This window comes from Nerophis lumbriciformis, linkage group LG09, assembly GCF_033978685.3.
Source record: "Nerophis lumbriciformis linkage group LG09, RoL_Nlum_v2.1, whole genome shotgun sequence".
NCBI lineage: Eukaryota > Metazoa > Chordata > Actinopteri > Syngnathiformes > Syngnathidae > Nerophis > Nerophis lumbriciformis.
The window spans coordinates 21,319,994-21,344,417 of NC_084556.2; the positions used below are offsets into that span (position 1 = coordinate 21,319,994).

General features: G+C 43.1%; 1 protein-coding gene across 1 annotated transcript in view; it reads right to left on the reverse strand.

Annotated features, from left to right (window-relative positions):
- Positions 1-7,667: 7,667 nt before the first annotated feature.
- Positions 7,668-24,424, reverse strand: part of LOC133607546 (forkhead box protein O1-B-like) — a 33,757-nt gene continuing 17,000 nt past the window's right edge. Inside the window, exons 2-3 of the mRNA XM_061962274.2 lie at positions 13,616-13,807; positions 7,668-9,464 (exon numbers count right to left, since the gene is read on the reverse strand). Coding sequence (XP_061818258.1) covers positions 8,373-9,464; positions 13,616-13,807 — 1,284 coding nt within the window. The 3' untranslated portion in view covers positions 7,668-8,372. The remainder of the gene's footprint in view (positions 9,465-13,615; positions 13,808-24,424) is intronic.

The following is a 24,424-nucleotide window of genomic DNA, read 5'->3' on the forward strand; positions in this document are numbered from 1 at the left end:
GACACTTTTGTAAATGTGGACTCCTGTAGAAAGAAATGTCATAACATTTATATTCAAGTTGTGAGGATTGATACTGGTTGAATATAGCTCTGATAGAACAGTACATGTTTGATCCTGTTTCTTAAAGTACCAGTATAATGGCAAAATATGATTACTTGATATTGAAGCGATTATTATACATATCTGATTTATTACACCAAAAGGCTTACAAAGTTTGTAAATAGATAAGATCCAAATAATGAAAATCTCACGGAGATTCCTGAGAAATAATGAGCATGAGCAGTCATGTGAGCCGTGACGTGCATGGGGGGGAACCACAGTTCCCTTCAACAACAACCATTACTTTGGGACAAATTATAAACCAGATACATGTATTTTTGAGCCTGAATATACGGAGGATGAGCAACGCGTTTTAGAAGCTGAGTGATAAACAGATCTAGCTTTAGTGAAACACTAAGCATCCTGCAGCAGTATAGCTAAGTGCTAAACAAGAAATCACTTACTGTACAATGTCTGCTCTCATTGGGATGCTGATTGATGGGATGTTCATATCTTCTCGTTTAGATGAAGACACAATCATAATCATCTTAAGGGGTAAAAATTTTTAAAAAGTTGCCACAATGAGCGTCTTTTGCGTGTCTTTCTCGCCGTCTCTGGGTCTAAGTTGAATTTCAAAGTTTACCAACCTTCTACTATCCAGGTGAGAGGTATGGTTCATAATCTATAATTAACTTCCAGCAGCTCACCGGCTCAATATGTCAATATTGCAGCACAAGCTAGTTAGCTTTCTGTGATCAATGTGTTGCTAAAAATAACGCTTATAATAACAATATCACTAATATTAATAATTTGGTTAATATTCAGGACACGAGATGTAAATGAAGTACTGTTGGCGTCTTTTGAACGGTTATTTAGAGGTATTTGTGGGCACAACAGAGGAGCCCCTTTTGGCTCCATTACGATTTAGAATGCATTAAAAATCATGTGTAGTCGTGTCTTACATAAAGATTGTGAATGATAAACAACACATCTTTCTCATTTCTGCATACACTGAACTGAACTGCTGACTATGGGCAGAGTGCAAAAGAGTCCCCCCCCCGTGATGTCATCAGATCCCGAACGCACGAAATTGCCTGAAGTCATTGTAAGTGGCCTATTCAAAAGTATGTGTCACATGACATTAGAGGCGTGCACTATAAAAGGGGCGTGGCTACCTGCAGAAAAGAAGCTATAGCTGAGTAAGCATAATTTTTGTTGACGCGGTATTTCACACTTTATAAGAGACTTTGAAGGTTATTGAACGCTTTGTTGAGCACTATTGGAAGCTACTGAAAGCTTTGGACACCTCAACTATAATCTGTCTACAGACGAACTAAGCAAGTTTCTTTTGGTACATTCTGCTACTTAATTGAATCATTCACGACTTTGCATCCTGGAACATGTGTGCGCTTTACTGGGGCAACAGGAAGCGCGTCAGACAAGTACTAAAACCAGCTTTTAATCTCAAGCCGAAGGCCGATTCGGAGTGGCTACAATAACATTGTGACAACCAACTCTGTGTTGGGGTTTGGTTTATGCAGGCTATATCGAGTGGTACAACAACAACAACAACAACAACAAACATTATTTAAAGGGGAACTCCAAATGCAGCTGGGATAGGCCCCAGCACCCCCTGCCTGCGACCATGAGAGGGACAAGTGGTTGAAATGGATGGATGCACTTTTTTTGGAATTTGCCTATCGTTCACAATCATTATGAGAGACAAGAAGAGAAAAGTTTTTGGTTTTTTTTGCTTTGTAACATGTAAATATCAGCTTCTTCTTGGTAGCTAGCAATGCAGCAAATGGGAGCAAGCTTTTCTATCTTTAAATCACTTTCAAATGCATTCAAAAACCGTCAACAATACTTTGTTTACGTTTTGTAACTGTTACGGCTCAAGCACCTGCCGCCTCTCATCCTGCTGTGCGCTCGTCTAAGTGTGCTTCTGGACACGCCCACGGGCGTTCCTCTCCTGCATCATCTGAAATCTGCACACCTGCCGCTGATGAGAGCTTGACGCCTTTCTTAAGCCAGCGTGTCCTGCGTTCCAGTGCCAGAAAGTATAGTTCAGTAAGCCCACACGCCTCTAGCTCCTTTTTCATGTGGCTACTCGCTCTCTGTGTTTCCCCTCCTCTGTGCTCATTGTGTCCTGTGTCGTCATTCCGTACTTCCTCTTCGTTCCCTGGATTCGAGATGTGTGTCTCGTCTCCCCGGATTCCCTCTGGTCTACTTGCTGTCTTTCTGGATCTCCACTTCTCGCCTGGACACGGACTCTGACGTCTCGCTACTGCCCTTGACCTCTTGCTTGCCCACGGACCTTCGGGCCTGTCTTGCCCCTTCTGAACTTCCGCACCTCTCACAACACGCACCTTCAACATTGTACGGTAACACTCACCAGCTAGACACATCACATAGCCACACCATACGCATTTGGATTTATTACACACGTCATTTTATTATATTAATAAATACGCCTAAGGTTAAAGGACGTCCCTGCCTCAGCGCCGTCTCCTTCTCCACTGAACCTTCACAGTAACCTGTATAACAACCAAGCTGTAGCGACATTGTTATTGTAAGAGCGAACACGGAGTAACTATTTTTCCAGCGTACTAACACATGAGCGTGCTACGGTATTAGCCATAAAAGCCAACTACGGCAAGAGACAAGCTGGCTTCTACGTCAGCACGAAACATGTTTGAGTTTGTAATGCACAACACTGCGATACGACACTAAATTGTACTGACATGAACAATCGTATTATAGTATTTGTAAAGTTTTAGCCCACATTTCATGTTTTGTTTGTACACAGCTAGCCAGACAACAGTGACGTGCAGTATGGAAAGAAAAAAAATGTAAAAAGAAAAAAAAATAATTAAATTGTTATATGTATCCAGTGATTATACTATAAAGTTATTTTCCATTTAACTTCACCAGTTTTAGATTATTTTTATTTAAAATCGCTGAATTTTCACATTTGCCTTTCAAATACCGAGAAGAGACGGTGCGGTGAGTCAGCAGTCAGTTGAGGCACGTCACTGCGTTGTGCCTCAACATGGATTGCGCAATGACTCGGCTAACTGCTGGTCTGCTGTGCAGTGAGACCGTATTGCTATATGAATTATATTATACATTTCCATAGTTTAGTTAGCTGATGTATATAATGTACAGTGTACTTTGTCAACAACTGTATGTGTGTAAAGTATTTCTTGTGCTGAGCAATCATAAAACGGCTTCGAAGACACACTGGCTGAGGCTCGCAGTAATCCCGCCTCCTTGTGCCGGTTAAAGCACCCCCCGACGGGAGCGCCACACCAACCAAAGCCCACACGCAAACCCTCCACATGCAAGACCGAACCCACTCAAAAAAGTCACTCAACAAGAAGCCAAAAAGTGCAAAAACAACAATGCTCGCGTTGGAGGAGCCGCGAACGACCGCAGGGCCACAACATTAGGTACACCTGCAGACTGCAGCACGGATTTCATATTTCATTCATTCACAACTCCTCCAACACGAACACCACTGTTCCCGCACTTATAAGTAAAGGTAAGACCATAATAAGGTTTTTTTTATTAAATGTGCTTTTTTGTGTGCTACAGTTTGTATGTGTAAAGTTAAAGTACCAATGATTGTCACACACACACTAGGTGTGGTGAAATTTGTCCTCTGCATTTGACCCATCCCTTGATCACCCCCTGGGAGGTGAGGGGAGCAGTGGGCAGCAGCGGCGCCGCGCCTGGGAATCATTTTTGGTGATTTAACCCCCAATTCCAACCCTTGATGCTGAGTGCCAAGCAGGGAAGAATGCTGGTATGAGCTTTTAAACATAACCCGTTAACTGCTGCCAATCAAATGGTGAATAAGATACTCTTTAGGGTTCATATGTTTGTAAATCTGACTGTGATGAAGTCAGTGCCTCACCAGTCATGAACCTCACCGCACGTCACTGCCAGACAATGTATGCTAGCTGCGTGTATCATGATCAATATAAAGTTTGACTCACTCCATGGACAGTTGTCTATTTTGTCTAGCTGGCCAGGGATGTTTTTTTAACATTTATTTGGGTAAGCACTCCATTTACTCACTTTTTATTACGTATTTAATTATTTTATTTAATTCATGCGGCATTCTATACTGTAGATTGTATCAAATACCAAGAATGTCCATCCATCTTGTCCTTTTCGGGCTCTGCATTCGGGCGGAAGGCGGGGTACACCCTGGACAAGTTGCCACCTCATCACAGGGCCAACACAGATAGACAGACAACATCCACACTCACATTCACACACTAGGGCCAATTTAGTGTTGCCACGTGGAGAACATGCAAACTCTACACAGAAAGACCCCTAGCCCGAGAATCGAATCCAGGATTTTGTCATTGTGAGGCACGAGCACTAACCACTACACTCCTGTGCTGCACATACCAAGAATATCCATCCATCCATCCATTTTTACCGCTTATTCCCTTCGGGGTCGCGGGGGGCGCTGGAGCCTATCTCAGCTACAATTGGGCGTAAGGCGGGGTACACCCTGGACAAGTCGCCACCTCATATACAATGTGTACATACATATATATTTATATACATACATATACAGTATATATACATATAAATATATATACATATTTATATGTTTATACGTATATATATATATATATATACATATCTACACACATATATATACATATATATATACACATATATGTGTGTATATAGTACTGTACAATATTATTGCACAACATAATTAAAAACAGACAAATACAAGTAATTTTACAACAATGTTATTAAAATGTTTCCATTTATTAGATGTTTTTTCTTGCATCTGAGAATGATCACTATAGAAAGCAAAGGCTATAATTCTCTCACAAAACATGCAATATACAAAAAGAGAGATAGACGATATTCTGAATAAAAATGCTAAAAATATCAAATAAAACTAAAAAAAAAAGATCAAATAAAACATGTACAAAACTGTCAATAAAATGACACAGGATGGATAAAATCCCTCACGGCTTAAGAGGTAAAAATATTTTGAGGTATTGAATGTTCATATAGTTTAAACGCAGATGCATAAACAACCATTTGTAACATAATCTTACATGCAGTAGAATCTTTTGAATATTTAGAATATAATATATACAATTATCTAAGCCTGAGAGCATTTTGTAAGCACAGTGAATTGGCATTTTATTTCAAATATTATGTAGAAATCCATATATTCAAATACAACTTACTAAATAACAACTGTAATAAAAGTACAACATACAATATCTCCAGTGCAGTTTCCTCAGCATCCCTTTACTTTTTGAATGAAAACAACAATAACTCCAACTAAGAAAAATGAATAATTCCTGAAATGTTTTCACTACCATCTGCATTCCACCCAACCATCTCATAATGATTCCATTAATACAAACTATTAATGCAACACCTCTTACTCTGTATGGCTTCTTTTGAAAGAAATGATATATAACACTGGCAAAAAGAAAAGGTCCAGAACAAAAAAAACAGAAATAAATATAATAGGGGTTATGATGATGGCTTATTTTAGGACACAAATCTTTTTTTTTTTACATTAATTGAAGATGACACAGTTAATATTACTCATTGGATGATTTTTTTGTATTATATTTTAAAAGATTGGTCAGATCTAGTCTATGAGCATGAACTGATGAAGCCTACTTGGATGAGACGAAACATCTTCCAAGACAAACCAAACAGTCCAGTTGCGATTGATTGACTGCCCTGAGAATACAACAACATGGATGAATAAGAACTTCTATCGACATTTTTTTTTTTTAAACTCTTCTACTTTATTTTAGTGTAGAATCTTGCACCGTACTTGAATTTTTTTACAAACTATATATCAATGTTAACTGAATGATGATTTGGTCCATTCATATTTAAATCCTAATACTGACTCCTTTATAGCAATTTGCTTATGGGTGTTTTTCCATCATAAATTCCACATACACAGCTTTACCTGAATGCATTAATAACACCATAGGAGTTTTTTTTAATTTACTTCATTATAACCAGACACTGTGATGTACTGTGTTTGTGTACAGTTAAGCCCAAACTGATTTATACACCCTACACATATTTTGGAATCCAAAGTAAATATTATTTTGTGAATCTTGTAGCTGGAAAATACACAAGAAAATAGAAAGATATTAATAAAAAAATATTTGATGTGTAATCAACATTTTCTGTATACAAACATATCCAATATTTAAAAGGTTTGAATTTTTTCGAGCTGTTGTGTACAGTATGCTAGGCATTAAAAAAGACACACATATATATATATATATATGTATATACATACATACATATAATTATATACATATACAATGTGTACATACATATATATATACAGTATATATACATACATATACAGTATATATACATATAAATATATATACATATATACACATATATGTGTGTATATATATACACACACGCATATATATATATATATAAATATATATATATATATATATACACACATATACATATATTATATATATATATATATATATATATATATATATATATATATATATATATATATATATATATTAAGAGTATGTAAAAGTTCAACTCCTACCTTGTTTACTTCCGTGACGACCTCTTTAAAGCTTTTTAATCAATTAGAAATATCAAGCAGCTAAAAGTCAAACATGGATAAGTGTGGAGAGACTGTTTTGCATTTTTCCCATCATGCCTTGCAATTTTGAATTTTTGATGGTGATGGAATGTGTTTTTTATAACATCCACAAAGTTCAGTGAGCAGGTTGTGTTATGTGTGACCATGTGCGTGTTTATGCTTGTTGATTTTTTTTTTTTCCTGCAACATGACTAAGAAAGGTTGTTTTGGATTTGGCCACATAAATAAATGATGTGCTTATAAGTCATGAATGCACACATCATGAGCACTGACCTGAGTCTTCTCATTTAGTTCACAAGCTGGTGAGAATTAACCACCTCACATGCCAGTCAGTATTGAAAATGTATACGGAAACAGGTTCAGGTTGCTTATTGAAATTAAACTGTGCCTTTATCTCGCAGTTTTGGGTTTGGACTCCCCTGGTTTAAACAGTAGTTTTATTGATATTTCTTTCAAACAAAAAAAAACAAAATAACCAACAAAAAAAAACGTGGCAGTGATATTTTGACAATAAAAATGTCTAACAACTCGTATTTCCGCGTTTTCGCAGATATTTTACATGCCTGGCTCTTAACTTACGGCTTCATTCTGCACATGTAAATGCCACTAATGTCACTGCACCTGTAACATCCCTGACTTGTCTTTGCCATTTCGCACCCTTATGCTGAGTACCACATTTATTTGCACTAGAATGTTTTACTCATTCAGAAAATATTATTTATTTATTTATTCCACCTTTCTTCCGGTTTGTCCAGTTTTCCTTGTTTGGGTATTGTAGCATTTTTAACATGAGCTTTATTGTACATGTAATTCTTCACTATTTCACTTTTTATAGTCTGTGTTTAAAGTATATACAGCCATAGGTATATATATATATATATATATATATATATATATATATATATATATATATATATATATATATATATATATATATATATATATATATATATATATATATATATAGCCATACAGCTATAGGCACCTATAGCTGTGGGCTGACCTGACTAAGGCCGGAAGAAGATCCCCCACCTGTTGGCTTCCCGATGGACTGGACTCCAAAATGATATCTACTTATTTAACAACTCAATTGTAAACCCACTCGGCATCCATTGCAGCCGATCACCCTGGAAGGGGGGTCTCTACATCTACACCCAGCTGGGGCCTTTTGAGTTAGGGTTAGATCTGGGATGTCGTGAGTCTGCAAAGCCCTTTGAGACACTCGTAATTAAATACATTATCATTGAAATATTTCTTTATTTGTTATTTAACCTTTGCTGCCATATTTGCTGTTCTGCGTACATTGTTCCCTCTAGGGGACACTTTTTTTTTTTTTATTGTAATTGAAAGAAAATAATAATTGAACTACAGCATTTTGCAAATTTCTTGTGACATTTCCAGACATAATTCAACAAATAAAAAATACAAACTTGTGATTCAAAATTTGGCCAGTGTGTGAATTATTTTAAGCTTATATACGACATCACTTAAAATAAAAATGCACATATCCAGTATCAAACAGGTCTGCAAACTACATTAGATAAATTGATTTGTTAAGAACTTTGCATAAACCATTTCTTGTCTTAGACAAGAACGTGGATAAGTATTTAAAAATTGGGTGGGTAAGAAAACACACACACACACGCATACAGGGTAAGATTACCCTTCCCTAACCTGACACCCAGCTGTGTGTGTTGGTCTTCACCCTCTGTGGGAACACCTGAGCCCCTGCTGCCGCGTCAAAATTGAAGTCCAGCGCCCCGCCATCCATAAGGGTGTCGTGGAGGACGGACTCCATGTCACATTCGAGCCTCTCGATGGACACGTTGTCCAGGTCGCTGGGCAGCCGCTCCTGATGATGAGCATGTGTGTGAAGCTCCCTGTAGCTGCGGTAGGCCGCCCTGGCATCATTAGCCAGGGCCGGGTGACCGTGGGACAGTTGCGTCCTCAGGCTGGTCATTTGAGGGGGTGCCCCCGAGAGACTAGTCAGGGGGGTCATGTTACGACTATTCATGTCCGGCAAGCTAGGAGGACCCTGGTTATGTAGGCCTCGTGGATTCACGGGAAGAACGGGCAGACTCATTTTTGTGCCGTTATGACCCACCAGTTGGCTCGGGCTGTCATAGATGGACATCGGACAATGACCCCTCCCACCGTGAGACGCACGTGAATCCTTAAAGGGGGCCATGTTCCTACTGCTGTCTGCCTCTGAGGTCATAAGGTCCTTAAGGAGGCCAGCAGGGCAGATATATTGGTTCTCATAAAGCCCATAGTGCCGCTTGTCCTCCGGACACATGGAGGACAAGGCGTTCATCCTGGTTTGGCCATACAAGCGCTTCTCATAGTCCTGCTGTGGCTGAGGGGAGTTATAGAGGCCGCTCTGAAGCATGGCGCCGTTAGAACAGCAAGAGTCCGAGCCCTTGGGAAACAGCATGTTGAGGTTATCCGCCAGGCTCTCCATCACTATTCCTGAGCCCCCCATGGATCCACCGGACACTTCCGACAGGCTGGGCAAGGGTGCGGGGATCTTGCCCCCCACAGGGTACATCAGGTGACCCTCGCCTTCTGCCAGATCATCCTGCTCGGAGGAGAAAGGCGAGCGGCGGCCGCTCAGTGTGCTCGCGTCCGAGCTGGTGCGTGTTCGGAAGGCGCTCCAGGCCTCCAGGTCCTCGTTGCTCTGGGAGCTCGGACTTCCCAGCCAGGTGGAGAACTGAGGACCAGGGCTGCTCGCTCTTCCCTCGGCGCCTTCTTGGAGAGAAGTCTGGTTGTGGTGAACAAAAAAAAAACCCTCAGATTGATCTCAGATTATACTATTCCCATGATTATAAATACAGTATCTTGCAAAAGTGAGTACACCCCTCACATTTGAGCAACTACTTCATGATATCTTCTCAAGGGACTTTAGAAGTGAAATATAAATTAGAGTAGTTAGTGTACAGCTTGTATCGCGGTTGAGTACTACTTCAATTGACAAGATTAATTGGTTCTGTGATAGAGTTTTTTTTAACTTCTTCCATTGAAATTAATCAAAATCAATTTAATTGTTGCTTAGCCCCCCCCAAAACATCACAATTCTAACATGTAACATGCCTTTTAAAAAGAAAAACATTGTATAAAACAATATAATATAATGTACTACAAACAACTACATTAGTTTTATGAAGTATCATAATAATTATGTACAGCATTTACCTTGGAACTTCTACGTTATCTCCTTCCAGCAGCTTCTCCATCAAACACACCATCAGCAGCTTTTCCATACTTTCATGAATAAATTATTTAATATATTTTTAGACTACTTGGCTTGCGATATACTCATTCTGCTTCAGTACGATGCAGATCCGCAGTGATACACTCAAATGGCTTCACCAAGTTGGCGACACGCTCTGTCATGTTTTTGAGGATTTCTTTCTTTAGTTCGATGAGTATTATCCACTGTTTTCAGCATTTTCTTCCCTTCCATGGTTGAAAAAAAAACAAAATGTCGATGTCTTATTTTCATTTTTTTTTTTAAATGGTGTTTATTATTTTTGCAAAGAATATATATTACTAACATGTATCCAATATAATAAAAACTTCTTGAAGTATGCATTTTTTGTGTTTTAAGCACATAAGTGCAGCCTCCTGCTAATGCACCTTAAGCGGTAAAATAAAAAGAGGAAAAAAAATGTAGATGCACTGCACGACTGATTCTAAAATGCTTGTTTGAAAACATAACAAAACGCCACAGGTAGCAGCATGATAACATGAATGTGCAGTCAATGAGAGTGTCACCGTGGTAATGCCCCGTACAGTACACGCAAAATCCTCATTTAAATTGTTGATTAAATCCTAGTTTAAATTTAAATTAAAATTTTACAATTGTACATGCAGTGTTAGAAGATCACAAGCAACATGTACACAAATAGTACCGTATTTTTCGGAGTATAAGTCACACCGGAGTATAAGTCGCACCTGCCGAAAATGCATAATAAGCATAAGCAGCGGGCCCACCCCGACGGTGTTCATATCATAGCAGGGGATTTTAATAAGGCCAATCTGAAGACTGTACTCCCTAAGTTCTACCAGCACGTGAAGTGTTCTACAAGGGGCAAGAACACCCTGGACCACGTGTATACCAACATAAAGCACGCGTACAGAGCTACACCCCTCCCCCAGCTTGGACAGTCAGACCATCTTTCCCTCCTGCTCTCTCCTACCTACACCCCCATCAGACGCCAGGCCAGGCCTATCACAAAGACTGTTATGACCTGGCCTGACGATGCACTCCCCAAACTTCAGGACTGCTTCCAACACACAGACTGGGACCTCTTCCAACAACAGGAGCTGGAGACAGCCACAGGAACGGTGCTGGACTACATAAAGTTCTGCATCGGGAATGTGACTGTGGAAAAAACCATCCGGGTTTACCCCAACAAGAAACCCTGGATGACCAGCCAGGTCCGCACACTCCTCAGGGCCCGCGACGCAGCCTTCAGGTCAGGGGACAGGGCACTGTACAGTGTTGCTAGAGCCGACCTGAAGAGAGGGATTAAAAAAGCAAAGGCGGACCACAGGAGGTGCATAGAGTCCCATCTGTCCAGCAAAAACTCACGGGAAGTGTGGCGGGGCATTCATGACATCACGAACTTCAGAGGCTGCAATATGACAACTGCGGATCAGAGTGCGACACTGGCAGAGGAGCTTAACTGTTTCTTTGCCCGTTTCGAAACCCCCCAGCGACACTCATCTGCTCCAGCCCTGCCCCCGCCCCCACCGGGCTCCGGCGCCACTCCACTCACTGTACAGGAGCACAGTGTCAAACGAATGCTCCTGGCTGTGAACCCCAGGAAGGCTACCGGACCAGACGGAGTACCTGGAAAGGTGCTCAGGACGTGCGCCCACCAGCTCGCTCCCCCCCTCACCAGGATCTTCAACCTCTCCCTGGCTCAGGCAGTCATCCCATCCTGCCTGAAGTCATCTACAATAATCCCGGTGCCGAAGAAGTCTCCCATCACCAGCCTGAATGATTACCGACCAGTGGCCCTCACTCCGGTAATCATGAAGTGCTTCGAGCGACTTGTTCTCCAGCACATCAAGGACCATATCCCTCCAGACTTCGACCCCCACCCGTTCGCATACCGGGCGAACAGGTCCACAGAGGACGCCATCGCTGTTGCTCTCCACTCTGCTCTGAACCACCTGGAGCAGCAGCAGAGCTACGTCCGGATGCTCTCTGTGGACTATAGCTCTGCCTTCAATACAATAATCCCGGACAGACTCTGCAATAAACTGGACACTCTTGGCCTCCCCCCTCTCACAAACACCTGGATAAGGGACTTCCTAACGGACCGACCCCAGAATGTGAGACTTGGCCCGCACCTCTCATCCTCCCGCACGCTGAGCATCGGCTCTCCACAGGGCTGTGTGCTGAGCCCCCTCCTCTACTGCCTTTACACCCATGACTGCAGTCCGGCCCACAGTGACAACCTTACCGTCAAGTTAGCCGACGATACCACAGTGGTCGGGCTCATCTCCAGGGGTGACGAGGCTGCCTACAGAGAGGAGGTCCTGAAGCTGACGGCCTGGTCTTCGGAGAACAACCTCGCTCTCAACCCCAGCAAGACCAGAGAGATCATCGTCGACTTCAGGAGGAGCAGCACCGACCCTGCCCCCCTCTACATCAACGGCGAGCGTGTAGAGAGGGTCCACACCTTCAGGTACCTTGGAGTCCACATCTCTAATGACTTCTCCTGGACAGTCAACACCACATCAATCATCAAGAAGGCTCAGCAGCGGCTACACTTCCTTAGAGTCCTCGGTAAGTACAACCTGAAGCCTGACCTGCTGCTGACCTTCTACCGCTCGTCCATCGAGAGCCTGCTGACCTACTGTATTACGGTATGGTACGGCAGCTGCACTGCAGCAGACAGGGAGAGGCTGCAAAGAGTGGTCAAGACGGCTCAGAAGATCATCGGCCGCCCTCTCCCCTCTCTGACGGACATCTACACCTCCCGCTGCCTCAACAGAGCCAGTGCCATCATCAAGGACAGCACCCACCCTGGCTCTGACCTGTTCCACCTGCTGCCCTCTGGGAAGCGCTACAGGTGCATTAAAACCAAAACAAACAGGATAAAGAACAGCTTCTTCCCCAGGGCCATAACCATCCTGAACGGACTGCCCCATTGTCCCTCATAACTGCCTTCTCTTCGGTGCAATAACCCATTCCACCAACCACCCTGTTTTTTTTTTGTTTTGTTTTTCATGTATATATTCATTTCACACCATATTCATTGCACTTCTACATTTTTTATATTTTTATATATTTGCACATTGTTTTTCTAGCATGCACACATCGCACTGTATGGAATGGCCTCAATCTCGTTACCTTGCGTAATGACAATAAAGCTGATTCTGATTCTGATTCTGATAATAAAAAAGGAAAAAAACCTATATAAGTCGCACTGGAGCCCGGCCATACTATGAAAAAAACTGCGACTTATAGTCCGAAAAATACGGTACATGCTATTTTATAGATGGCACACGCTTTTTAGCGTGCGGTATTTGGATCTTAGTAAATCAGGCCCTTTATTATCCTGGGTTCGTCATCATGCGGGAAAACTAACATGCGGACCAGTTTCCCAAAGAAGGGAAAGTAACAGTAGATGTTGGAATTCATGTTTCCCTCAAGGAACCGCAGCTCTCCAGTGCCGGCAGCACACATGCAGCCCGAAACCATTACCCCTACCACTACACCATGCTTGACTGTAGGTAAGACATAATTATCTTGGCACTCAATGGCTGTCTGTTTACTCATTTTCAGTGGCCAGTAAATCTATATTGCTTTATAAGCTGTACACTGACTACTCTAAAGTACAAATCAGTATTGTCCCTTGAGAAGATGTATTGTCATATCAGGGTTTTAAACTGTACCTTTTTCTTCGTGGCTCGCCGTCGACTCTTGGCGAACTTACTGTTGTTGTCCATGGAGGTAGCTCTCCGTCGAGGTGACTTGCCATTCTTCCCTCCTTCTGGGTTGAGCATCCACCATGAGCTCTTGCCTGTCCCCTCGTTCTGAATGCGCACAAAGCGGCTGTGCAGCGAAAGGTTGTGTCTGATGGAATTCTAGACGGAAAGAAAGGCAATGGATATTATAGTAAACCTGCTCAGTGGCCTTGTGGTTAGAGTGTCGGCTTCAAGATCGGTAGGTCGTGAGTTCAAACCCCGGCCGAGTCATACCAAAGACTATAAAAATGGGACCCATTAGCTCCCTGCTTGGCACTCAGCATCAAGGGTTGGAATTGGGGGTTAAATCACCAAAATTATTCCCGAGCGCGGCCACCCCTGCTGCTCACTGTTCCCCTCACCTCCCAGGGGGTGGAACAAGGGGATTGGTCTAATTCAGAGAGTAATTTCACCACACTTAGTATGTGTGTGACTATCAGTGGTACTTTAACTTTAACCATGTTTTTACGGTAAGTGCGTGTGTTTTTTCATATCCCTAGAGAGACACTGTCTCGTTTTGTTGTAACAAGTAAATGACAACACATCTTGACTTGACTCGAGCAGTGGAGCAGGAGATTAGGCAAGCTGTTTAGAAACAGAAGTGTTGGCAGTTTGAATGAGTTATGAGTACTGTATGGGCTTTTACTGCCATCTAGTGCCCACCTTTAAGTGTATAAAACAAGTAAAACATCAATACAGTATTTGTTTTCCAATTTTTGTTGAAGCCCTGTGCTTTGTGAGGTTAAGGTTACAAGGGACACTTAAAACGTTCATAAACTCACAAGTTGTTTCATCCATCCATCCATTTTCTACCGCTTGTCCCTTTTGGGGTCGTGGGGGGTGCTGGAGCCTATCCCAGCTGCACATGGGCGGAGGGCGGGGTACACCCTGGACAAGTTGTCACCTCATCACAGGGCCAACACAGATGGACAGACAACATTCACACTCACATTCACACACTAGGACTAGGGCCTATTTAGTGTTGCCAATCAACCTATCCCAAAGTGCATGTTACTAAAAAAAAAAACCTCACAACTTTTGACGCAACTTTCTGAAAAAGCAGTCGCAAATTCAGGCATTTTAGGCTGCAACAATCACAAAAAAAGCCATATATATGAATATACGTGTATAACTGGCTCATGATATTTTTACACAATTGCCTATGCATTTGGTTTTTTTTTTTAATACAATTTGATGGATAAATAGTTTTTAAATCATAGGTCAAGCAGGTATTTAAGTATTAATTTTAATTAAAACAGTTTTTTACAAAAATACAATATTTGTTGCATTGTTAGATAATATTAGTGATTAAAAGATAGGCAATTGTAAACAGTACATGCATTTTTTTTTCTATCAAAATGGAAACAATTTAGTAAGAAAGATGAAGTACATTATTGACGTACTTTATTTCCAGGCCTCTGCGGGCCACAGAGAATAATTTAGTTTTACACCTGTGTACTAAAGGTTTGCATATACTAAAACACTGGCAAACTTTACATCAAATGCAAAGCCGATGTACTAAGCTTGTGAGCGGAGAATTGCGAAATTAGGAGTGCAATCTATTAAGGGCCTGATTTACTAAGATGAAATACCACCAAATAGTGTGTGCTACGAGTGGGTTTTGGGCTTGTTGCGTGTGATCTCGTACCACTGCGTGTGCAATGGAAAAGTGGTGCACACCGCCCTATTTAAATGAGGATTTTGCGTGCGTGCAGGGCTTTTACTACGATGATAGACGATCATTTTCTGCGCATTAATGTTATCATGCGATTATGTTATCAGGGTGCGATGTGTTCAACCAGCAGCACACATCTACAATTTGGAACACCTTTAGTGAATCACAATCGAGACAACAGAAACATATGTACACTGACACTTTCTGACACTTTTCTTTCACTTTCACATTCTGTGTGCAAGGGTCTGGATCGCGTCACCAGCACATTCGTGCATCTGGATTGACTAAAACACAAGAAAATGCACAACGAAAGACGTTTTTTTCCCTGTACGATGTATATTATGGTAATATATTTCCTAAATAAAAAAACAAACGACATAAAAAAAATGCCTGCACACACCAAAATATATCAATTTGATTCGTTTTAATCAGCCCCTTAAGTCAGCCAGCCGCAGTAAAATTACAAAATGAAATTGCTGCATCTTTTTATTTAGCATGTCTGAAACGTGTGTGCAAACTGGCAATTGCGCTGAAATAGCTGTGAGAAAAGAGGTGATCGCATTGCAGCTCCGTTTTTTGTGTGCTTGTCAATGTCAACATATATGGACTGTTAAAAATAAACATATTTGAGATATTGTCTATTCAGCAATATCATTTCATAATTTTATAGCTGCAGGATAAATTAAAAGGCTAATTAAAACAAATTAAATTGATTTGTTGTCTGCAGGTCTTTTTTTAATGTTTGTTTTTTTAAATATATGAAAAAAACTTCTTGCAACATGCATTTTCCTGAGTCTGGAACATTCTAAAGTAGGATCTTAACCTTTTTTTTTTTTTTACCTTGGGGCCCACTTTTTGGGGTCCACCCATATATTAACACTAAATTATTCATCTTACTCTTGATTTTTTAAATTATATGAAACTCTGTGTTGGATTAAAAATATGATTTATTTAACACATACACCTTGGGATTAGGTCAGGTTGATTAATAAAACAAATACAAATCAAATATACTTAATAATGTAAATAATTGACAAAAAGTATATTTTACATACAATTATGTTGTGCTAAAATAAAATAAAATTGTAATGAATATGTTTCTTGACTAAACAGTTAATAACGTTTAAGTACAAATGAAAATACAACTTCACCACTTTAGTCATCATTTTTGTGCTTAAGAAACTTCTGTATCACTTTAGCGCCATACTTCTTTTGTTTGTTTGAAATTGTCATTACTGCCACAAGTGGTGGGAAAGTGTTTTACAACTGAAAACCACTGCACCTATACGGACCACAGCTGAGAAACAAATATTTTTGGCGGCCCTCTCGGGGGCGCTTACGGCCCAACAATGGGCTTATGGTTAAGAAACACTGTTCGAGAGCACTCTTGCAGTTAATGCCAGCATAAAAAAAGAGGGTTCCATTGTAGATGCACTGCAGAACTGCCTCTAAAATAACCAGAAAAAGTGGTACATAAATGTCTGTTGCATGTTTCAAAACATAGAAAAAGGTCACATGAATGTACAGTAAATGGTTGTCTCCATTAGGAAACACACAAAAACCTAATTTAAGTAGGGTGTTCTGCACCAGTTATTGATTGTACACGCAGTCTTAGTAGGAACACTCCCAATAATAGTACACACATTTATCCATCCATCCATCCATCCATCTTTTTCCGCTTATCCGAGGTCGGGTCGCGGGGGCAGCAGCTTAAGCAGGGAAGCCCAGACTTCCCTCTCCCCAGCCACTTCGTCCAGCTCCTCCCGGGGGATCCCGAGGCGTTCCCAGGCCAGCCGGGAGAGATAGTCTTCCCAGCGTGTCCTGGGTCTTCCCCGTGGCCTCCTACCGGTCGGACGTGCCCGAAACACCTTCCTAGAGAGGCGTTCGGGTGGCATCCTGACCAGATGCCCGAACCACCTCATCTGGCTCCTCTCGATGTGGAGGAGCAGCGGCTTTACTTTGAGCTCCCCCCGAATGACAGAGCTTCTCACCCTATCTCTAAGGGAGAGCCCCGCCACTCGGCGGAGGAAACTCATTTCGGCCGCTTGTACCCGTGATCTTGTCCTTTCGGTCATGACCCAAAGCTCATGACCATAGGTGAGGATGGGAACGTAGATCGACCGGTAAATCGAGAGCTTTGCCTTCCGGCTCAGCTCCTTCTTCACCACAACGGATCGATACAGCGTCCGCATTACTGAAGACGCCGCACCGATCCGCCTGTCGATCTCACGATCCACTCTTCCCCCACTCGTGAACAAGACTCCGAGGTACTTGAACTCCTCCACTTGGGGCAAGATCTCCTCCCCAACCCGGAGATGGCACTCCACCCTTTTCCGGGAGAGAACCATGGACTCGGACTTGGAGGTGCTGATTCCCATCCCAGTCGCTTCACACTCGGCTGCGAACCGATCCAGTGAGAGCTGAAGATCTTGGCCGGAGGAAGTCATCAGGACCACATCATCTGCAAATAGCAGTGACCTAATCCTGCACCCACCAAACCAGATCCCCTCAACGCCCTGACTGCGCCTAGAAATTCTGTCCATAAAGGTTATGAACAGAATCGGTGACAAAGGGCAGCCTTGGCGGAGTCCAACCCTCACTGGAAACGTGTCCGACTTACTGCCGGCAATGCGGACCAAGCTCTGACACTGATTATACAGGGAGCGAACTGCCACAATAAGACAGTCCGTTACCCCATACTCTCTGAGCACTCCCCACAGGACTTCCCGGGGTACACGGTCGAATGCCTTCTCCAAGTCCACAAAGCACATGTAGACTGGTTGGGCAAACTCCCATGCACCCTCAAGGACCCTGCCGAGAGTATAGAGCTGGTCCACAGTTCCACGACCAGGACGAAAACCACACTGTTCCTCCTGAATCCGAGGTTCGACTATCCGGCGTAGCCTCCTCTCCAGTACACCTGAATAGACCTTACCGGGAAGGCTGAGGAGTGTGATCCCACGATAGTTGGAACACACCCTCCGGTTCCCACTTCTTAAAGAGAGGAACCACCACCCCGGTCTGCCAATCCAGAGGTACCGCACCCGATGTCCACGCGATGTTGCAGAGTCTTGTCAACCAAGACAGCCCCACAACATCCAGAGCCTTAAGGAACTCCGGGCGGATCTCATCCACCCCCGGGGCCTTGCCACCGAGGAGCTTTTTAACTACCTCGGCAACCTCAGCCCCAGAAATAGGAGAGCCCACCACAGATTCCCCAGGCCCTGCTTCCTTATAGGAAGACGTGCTGGTAGGATTGAGGAGGTCTTCGAAGTATTCCCTCCACCGATCCACAACATCCGCAGTCGAGGTCAGCAGAGCACCATCCCCACCATACACGGTGTTGACACTGCACTGCTTCCCCTTCCTGAGGCGGCGGATGGTGGTCCAGAATTGCTTCGAAGCCGTCCGGAAGTCTTTTTCCATGGCCTCCCCGAACTCCTCCCATGTCCGAGTTTTTGCCTCCGCGACCGCTGAAGCCGCACACCGCTTGGCCTGTCGGTACCTGTCTGCTGCCTCAGGAGTCCCATGAGCCAAAAGAACCCGATAGGACTCCTTCTTCAGCCTGACGGCATCCCTCACCGCCGGCGTCCACCAACGGGTTCTAGGATTACCGCCACGACAGGCACCAACTACCTTGCGGCCACAGCTCCAATCGGCTGCCTCGACAATAGAGGTACGGAACATTGTCCACTCGGACTCAATGTCCAGCACCTCCCTCGTGACATGTTCAAAGTTCTTCCGGAGGTGGGAATTGAAACTCTCTCTGACAGGAGACTCTGCCAGGCGTTCCCAGCAAACCCTCACAATGCGTTTGGGCCTGCCAGGTCTGTCCGGCATCCTCCCCCACCATCGCAGCCAACTCACCACCAGGTGGTGATCGGTAGAAAGCTCCGCCCCTCTCTTCACCCGAGTGTCCAAAACATGAGGCCGCAAATCCGATGACACAACTACAAAGTCAATCATGGAACTGCGGCCTAGGGTGTCCTGGTGCCAAGTGCACATATGGACACCCTTATGTTTGAACATGGTGTTTGTTATCGACAATCTGTGACGAGCACAAAAGCCCAATAACAGAACACCACTCGGGTTCAGATCCGGGCGGTCATTCTTCCCAATCACACGTCTCCAGGTTTCACTGTCGCTGCCAACATGAGCGTTGAAGTCCCCCAGTAGAACGAGGGAATCACCCGGGGGAGCACTCTCCAGTACTCCCTCGAGTGAATCCAAAAAGGGTGGGTACTCTGAGCTGCTGTTTGGCGCGTAAACGCAAACAACAGTCAGGACCCGTCCCCCCACCCGAAGGCGGAGGGAAGCTACCCTCTCGTCCACCGGGTTGAACTCCAACGTGCAGGCTTTGAGCCGAGGGGCAACAAGAATTGCCACCCCAGCTCGTCGCCTCTCACTGCCGGCAACGCCAGAGTGGAAGAGAGTCCAGCCCCTCTCAAGAGAAGTGGTTCCAGAGCCCTTGCTGTGCGTCGAAGTGAGTCCGACTATATCTAGCCGGAACTTCTCCACCTCACGCACTAGCTCAGGCTCCTTCCCCCCAGCGAAGTGACGTTCCACGTCCCAAGAGCCAGCTTATGTAGCCGAGGATCGGACCGCCAAGTGCCCTGCCCTCGGCTGCCTCCCAGCTCACACTGCACCCGACCTCTATGGCCCCTGCTATGGGTGGTGAGCCCATTGGAGGGGGGACCCACGTTGCCTCTTCGGGCTGTGCCCGGCCGGGCCCCATGGGGACAGGCCCGGCCACCAGGCGCTCGCCATCGTGCCCCACCTCCGGGCCTGGCTCCAGAGGGGGGCCCCGGTGACCCGCGTCCGGGCGAGGGAAATCTGGGTCCTTGGTTTGTGTTCTTCATCGAGGTCTTCGAGCTGCTCTTTGTCTGATCCCTCACCTAGGACCAGTTTGCCTTGGGAGACCCTACCAGGGGGCATAGAAACCCCCGGACAACATAGCTCCTAGGATCATTGGGACACGCAAACTCCTCTACCACGGTAAGGTGGCAGCTCAGAGAGGAGTACACATTTATTTAAATTGCAATTTAGTTTGTACACACTGTTTAGCGCGTGGTGTTTGGATCTTAGTAGATCAGGCCCGTTGAGCACTAACAATCAGTACAGCCCTTGTTTAACATATTTTACTTAATTTTGGCTTGGCAACAGCTTCTGTCAGTAATTGCAAGGGGAGTTGCAATGTCTAGTTATTTATTATGACAGCGGTTCCCTTCCCTCTTCACAGGAGGTGATGATCATATGTTTCCTGTGATATCACTGCATTTTTATCTGCACATCTCCATCCCACCCTCCTATAACTACTCTGCCAAAGTGGAAAAAGAGCACAGAGAAAACAAAATAAAAGAGGAGTCATTGGTCATGCATCAACATGAGTAAAGGGAATATGTCCTTGTCACTGCCAAAGAGTCAGCGGTTTGAAAGTGAAAATGAGATTTTGGGCTCACCCAAACTGCTCGTGTTGTAAATAGTTATTCTCGCCTTGTGCAAACATGCTTACACCTAAAGCCTCATATAGTGGCTTCTCCTTAATGATACCATATGTGTCTAAAAAGGGAGCCTGTCATAACTTCCTCAGATAGGGGTAGGGGAAAAAAAGAAAAAGCTACCACGCAACACACATGAAGACATGTGATTAAAGATGCAACGATTATAGATGTTCACTGAGTAATAATCACGGTTTCATGATTATCATGATTAATTATAAAACCACACAGACATTCATTACAGATTTTGATGTGTTATTGTCATCAACTGTCGTCCATGCCTATGCATTCATTTTCAATAATCTATTGTATGCTGTGTTAATAACTACAACTCCTGTTTTACATTTGCTAAGGTCCTGAGTTCAATCCCGGGCTTGGGATCTTTCTGTGTGGAGTTTGCATGTTCTCCCTGTGACTGCGTGGGTTCCCTCCGGGTACTCCGACTTCCTCCCACCTCCAAAGACATGCACCTGGGGATAGGTTGATTGGCAACACTGAATTGGCCCTAGCGTGTGAATGTGAGTGTGAATGTTGTCTGTCTATCTGTGTTGGCCCTGCGATGAGGTGGCGACTTGTCCAGGGTGTACCCCGCCTTCCGCCCGACTGCAGCTGAGATAGGCTCCAGCACCCCCCATGACCCCGAAAGGGACAAGCGGTAGAAAATGGATGGATGGATATTAACTTAAAATGCCTATAATTTATTTAACACAGACAGGAAGAAGCAATCTTACGTTAAATGGTCACTGATTGAAGTGCTTGGCAGGAGTACCTGTTGCTGTTTGTTTACACTGACCTGACTCAAGGTTACGCAACCAACTGTACATTTAAATTTAACTCAGTTCTTCATGAAGTAACTTGCCACTAACACAATTTACCTCAGTTATCATGTCTTACTTTTACTTTGGAATGTAAAGCTGTACCATATTTGACGTATTAGACCTTTAAGCCGCAAATTTCCTTTGCCGGGTTTTGCAAATGGGTGAGCCTGCGCCTGAAAAGCCCTTTTCCACCACAGGAACTTTCTCAGAAACCTTCCCATTTACCCAGGTAAATAAAGTTCCTCCTGTGTTTCCACCAAAAACTATTAGAGTAGATTTAGTTCTTTAGGAACTATTTCAAGTTCCTGCCAGCTCTAGGTGGGACTTTTGGAAGGTTCCTGGAACTTTCAAGGGGGTGGGCTGTGCTTTCCACCGCTGATTTTTCGAACACAGGACTGCCATTACAGAGTATGCGAGGACGACTTGTTTAATTCCCATTCCTTGTGTATTTTAGTAACAACAAACTTGACAACGGAGAGAAAGAAAAAACAAAAGGAACTTTAGACTTTCAGGAACTTTTGTGGGGCATCTGTGGAATGTTTTGTGGATCAGTGGAACTATCTTGCAGTATTTTTACTCAGCCGTAGTCTTTAAACTATATAGAGTTTAGGGTTGTTTATTACTTTTACGAACTTCATTTTGGTACGTGAAGCTACAAGACATGGACGGAATCTTTTAAACGTATTTATAGAGGAGTAGTATGAAATATTCAGCCAGACCTCAGCTGCTTACTACTCGGAGACTTTGTTAAATAAATGTGAAATAAAGGAGGCAGTAAACGAAGGTAAATAACAGCAAATGTTCACTTTTTACTGTTACATGCTGTGAAAATAGTCAGTCACATGCTACTTGTGTAGTTATTAGCCTCAACCCGAGCAAACCGAATGCTAATGCTAAGAAGCTAACGCTAAATTATCTCGGCGTGAGATAAACACTAACATTTATTATTTGTTTTATTAACAACAATTCGGTACACTTTGTGTTCCAATCATATTGTTTTGTATGTTATTGCTTTGTATTTCATTCACTTCCATGTTAGTAAAATAAATATTACCTAATATTGTCTGTTTATTCACATGGTATCAGTGTAGAAATATAGTAAACCACTCCTACATACATCATCAGCCTGATTTGTATGAACTAGCCTGAACTGTGCAATGCGGTGGAAACACAAACCACACACTTCTACAGGAACCTAAAGATGCAGGAACTAGAGGTTCCTGATATTTTGGTGGAAAATGACTCATTAGTCATTTTTTAAGTATACAAAATGTGCCGACGCTACTGACTTCAGTTCGCTGCTTTGCCCTGCTGCCAATTTTGAGCTAATGCAGTAAACTAACATGTGTCTCGATAGGTGCGTGTAAGCCAGGGGTATCAAACTCATCAGGGGCCATATGGAGAAAATCTACTCCCAAGTGGGCCGGACTGGTTAAATCACGGCACGATAACTTAAAAATAAAGACAACTTCAGATTGTTTTCTTTGTTAAAAAATAGAACAAGCATTCTGAAAATGTACAAATCATAATGTTGTTGGGTTTTTTTTACACTTACATGTCGCGGTTAATAGTATTCTACCTTTATCTGTCGATATTTATACTTTCTGAATAAATTATGTGATACTGTTCATCAGTCAACTCATTTGTGTTAATTAATTAGCCTTAAACCACAGGTCCATCACCCGACTGGCAAAAACAATAGTCCAGGATATCACTCACCCACTACACCAATACATCATCCCACTACCATCAGGGCGCAGGTACAGAACTATAACATTCCGGAGGGCCCGCCTCAGGAAAAGCCTTATCCCTGCAGCTATAGCCGCCCTTAACAGCAGGCCCGGCCGACCTGTCTGACAAGCCTGTAAATGTGTGTTGGTCATGTATGATGTCTTTTTGTTATTTTTTGTGATGTGTAATGTCTATTGTTTAAATGTACGGCAGTGACAATGAATTTCCCCAAGGGGACCAATAAATCTAAATCTAATCTAAATCTAATATAATCTAATTTTCAATCTATCAAGATAAAAAAAATGATATCAAAATCAAATTACAGGATGTTATTTATGTAGTTTGATCATTTTCCTTGACTGATGTACTAACGTGTTTTTTTTTTGTTTGTTTTTTTACATATGTAGCATAATCTACAAAAATACAAATAATTGCTATTGCAACATCTAGTGGACACATTTAGAACAGCAGTTTCTTTCATTCAAAAATTTTGGCTCATTTTTATACTTAGCAAATTCATCCCGCGGGCCGGATAAAACCTGTTCGCAGGCCTGATCCGGCCCTCGGGCCTTACGTTTGACATCCCTGGTGTAAGCGCATGCATCGCTGGTTTGTTTTCGTTCCGTGCAGGTTGTGCCAAAAATAGTGTCCCTGCAAAATGTCTGTTTATAAGAAATGAGGAGGACTGAAAGGCATGGTGTAGTGGAGCCTTTGCGATTACATAACCGTGACGATTTTAATGGTTAATAGTAAAAATTGGTTACCTTTTGCATTCCTAAATATTATACCTAATTATTCCAAATATGACAATACCCATAGAACATGCCACATGGGACCTGCTAGCTGGGAAGTTCCCCTAAAGAGCCGTTACAGTTACGAAGGAGCCAGATGTCCTCAACCACAAAGTTCATCGGGGATATGCAAGGGATGTTAAAGATGCTCTCCATCAAAACAAATCTGTGTGTATTAAACTTGCAACTACCAATAAAGGGGGATGTAGGTGAAAAGAGCAACT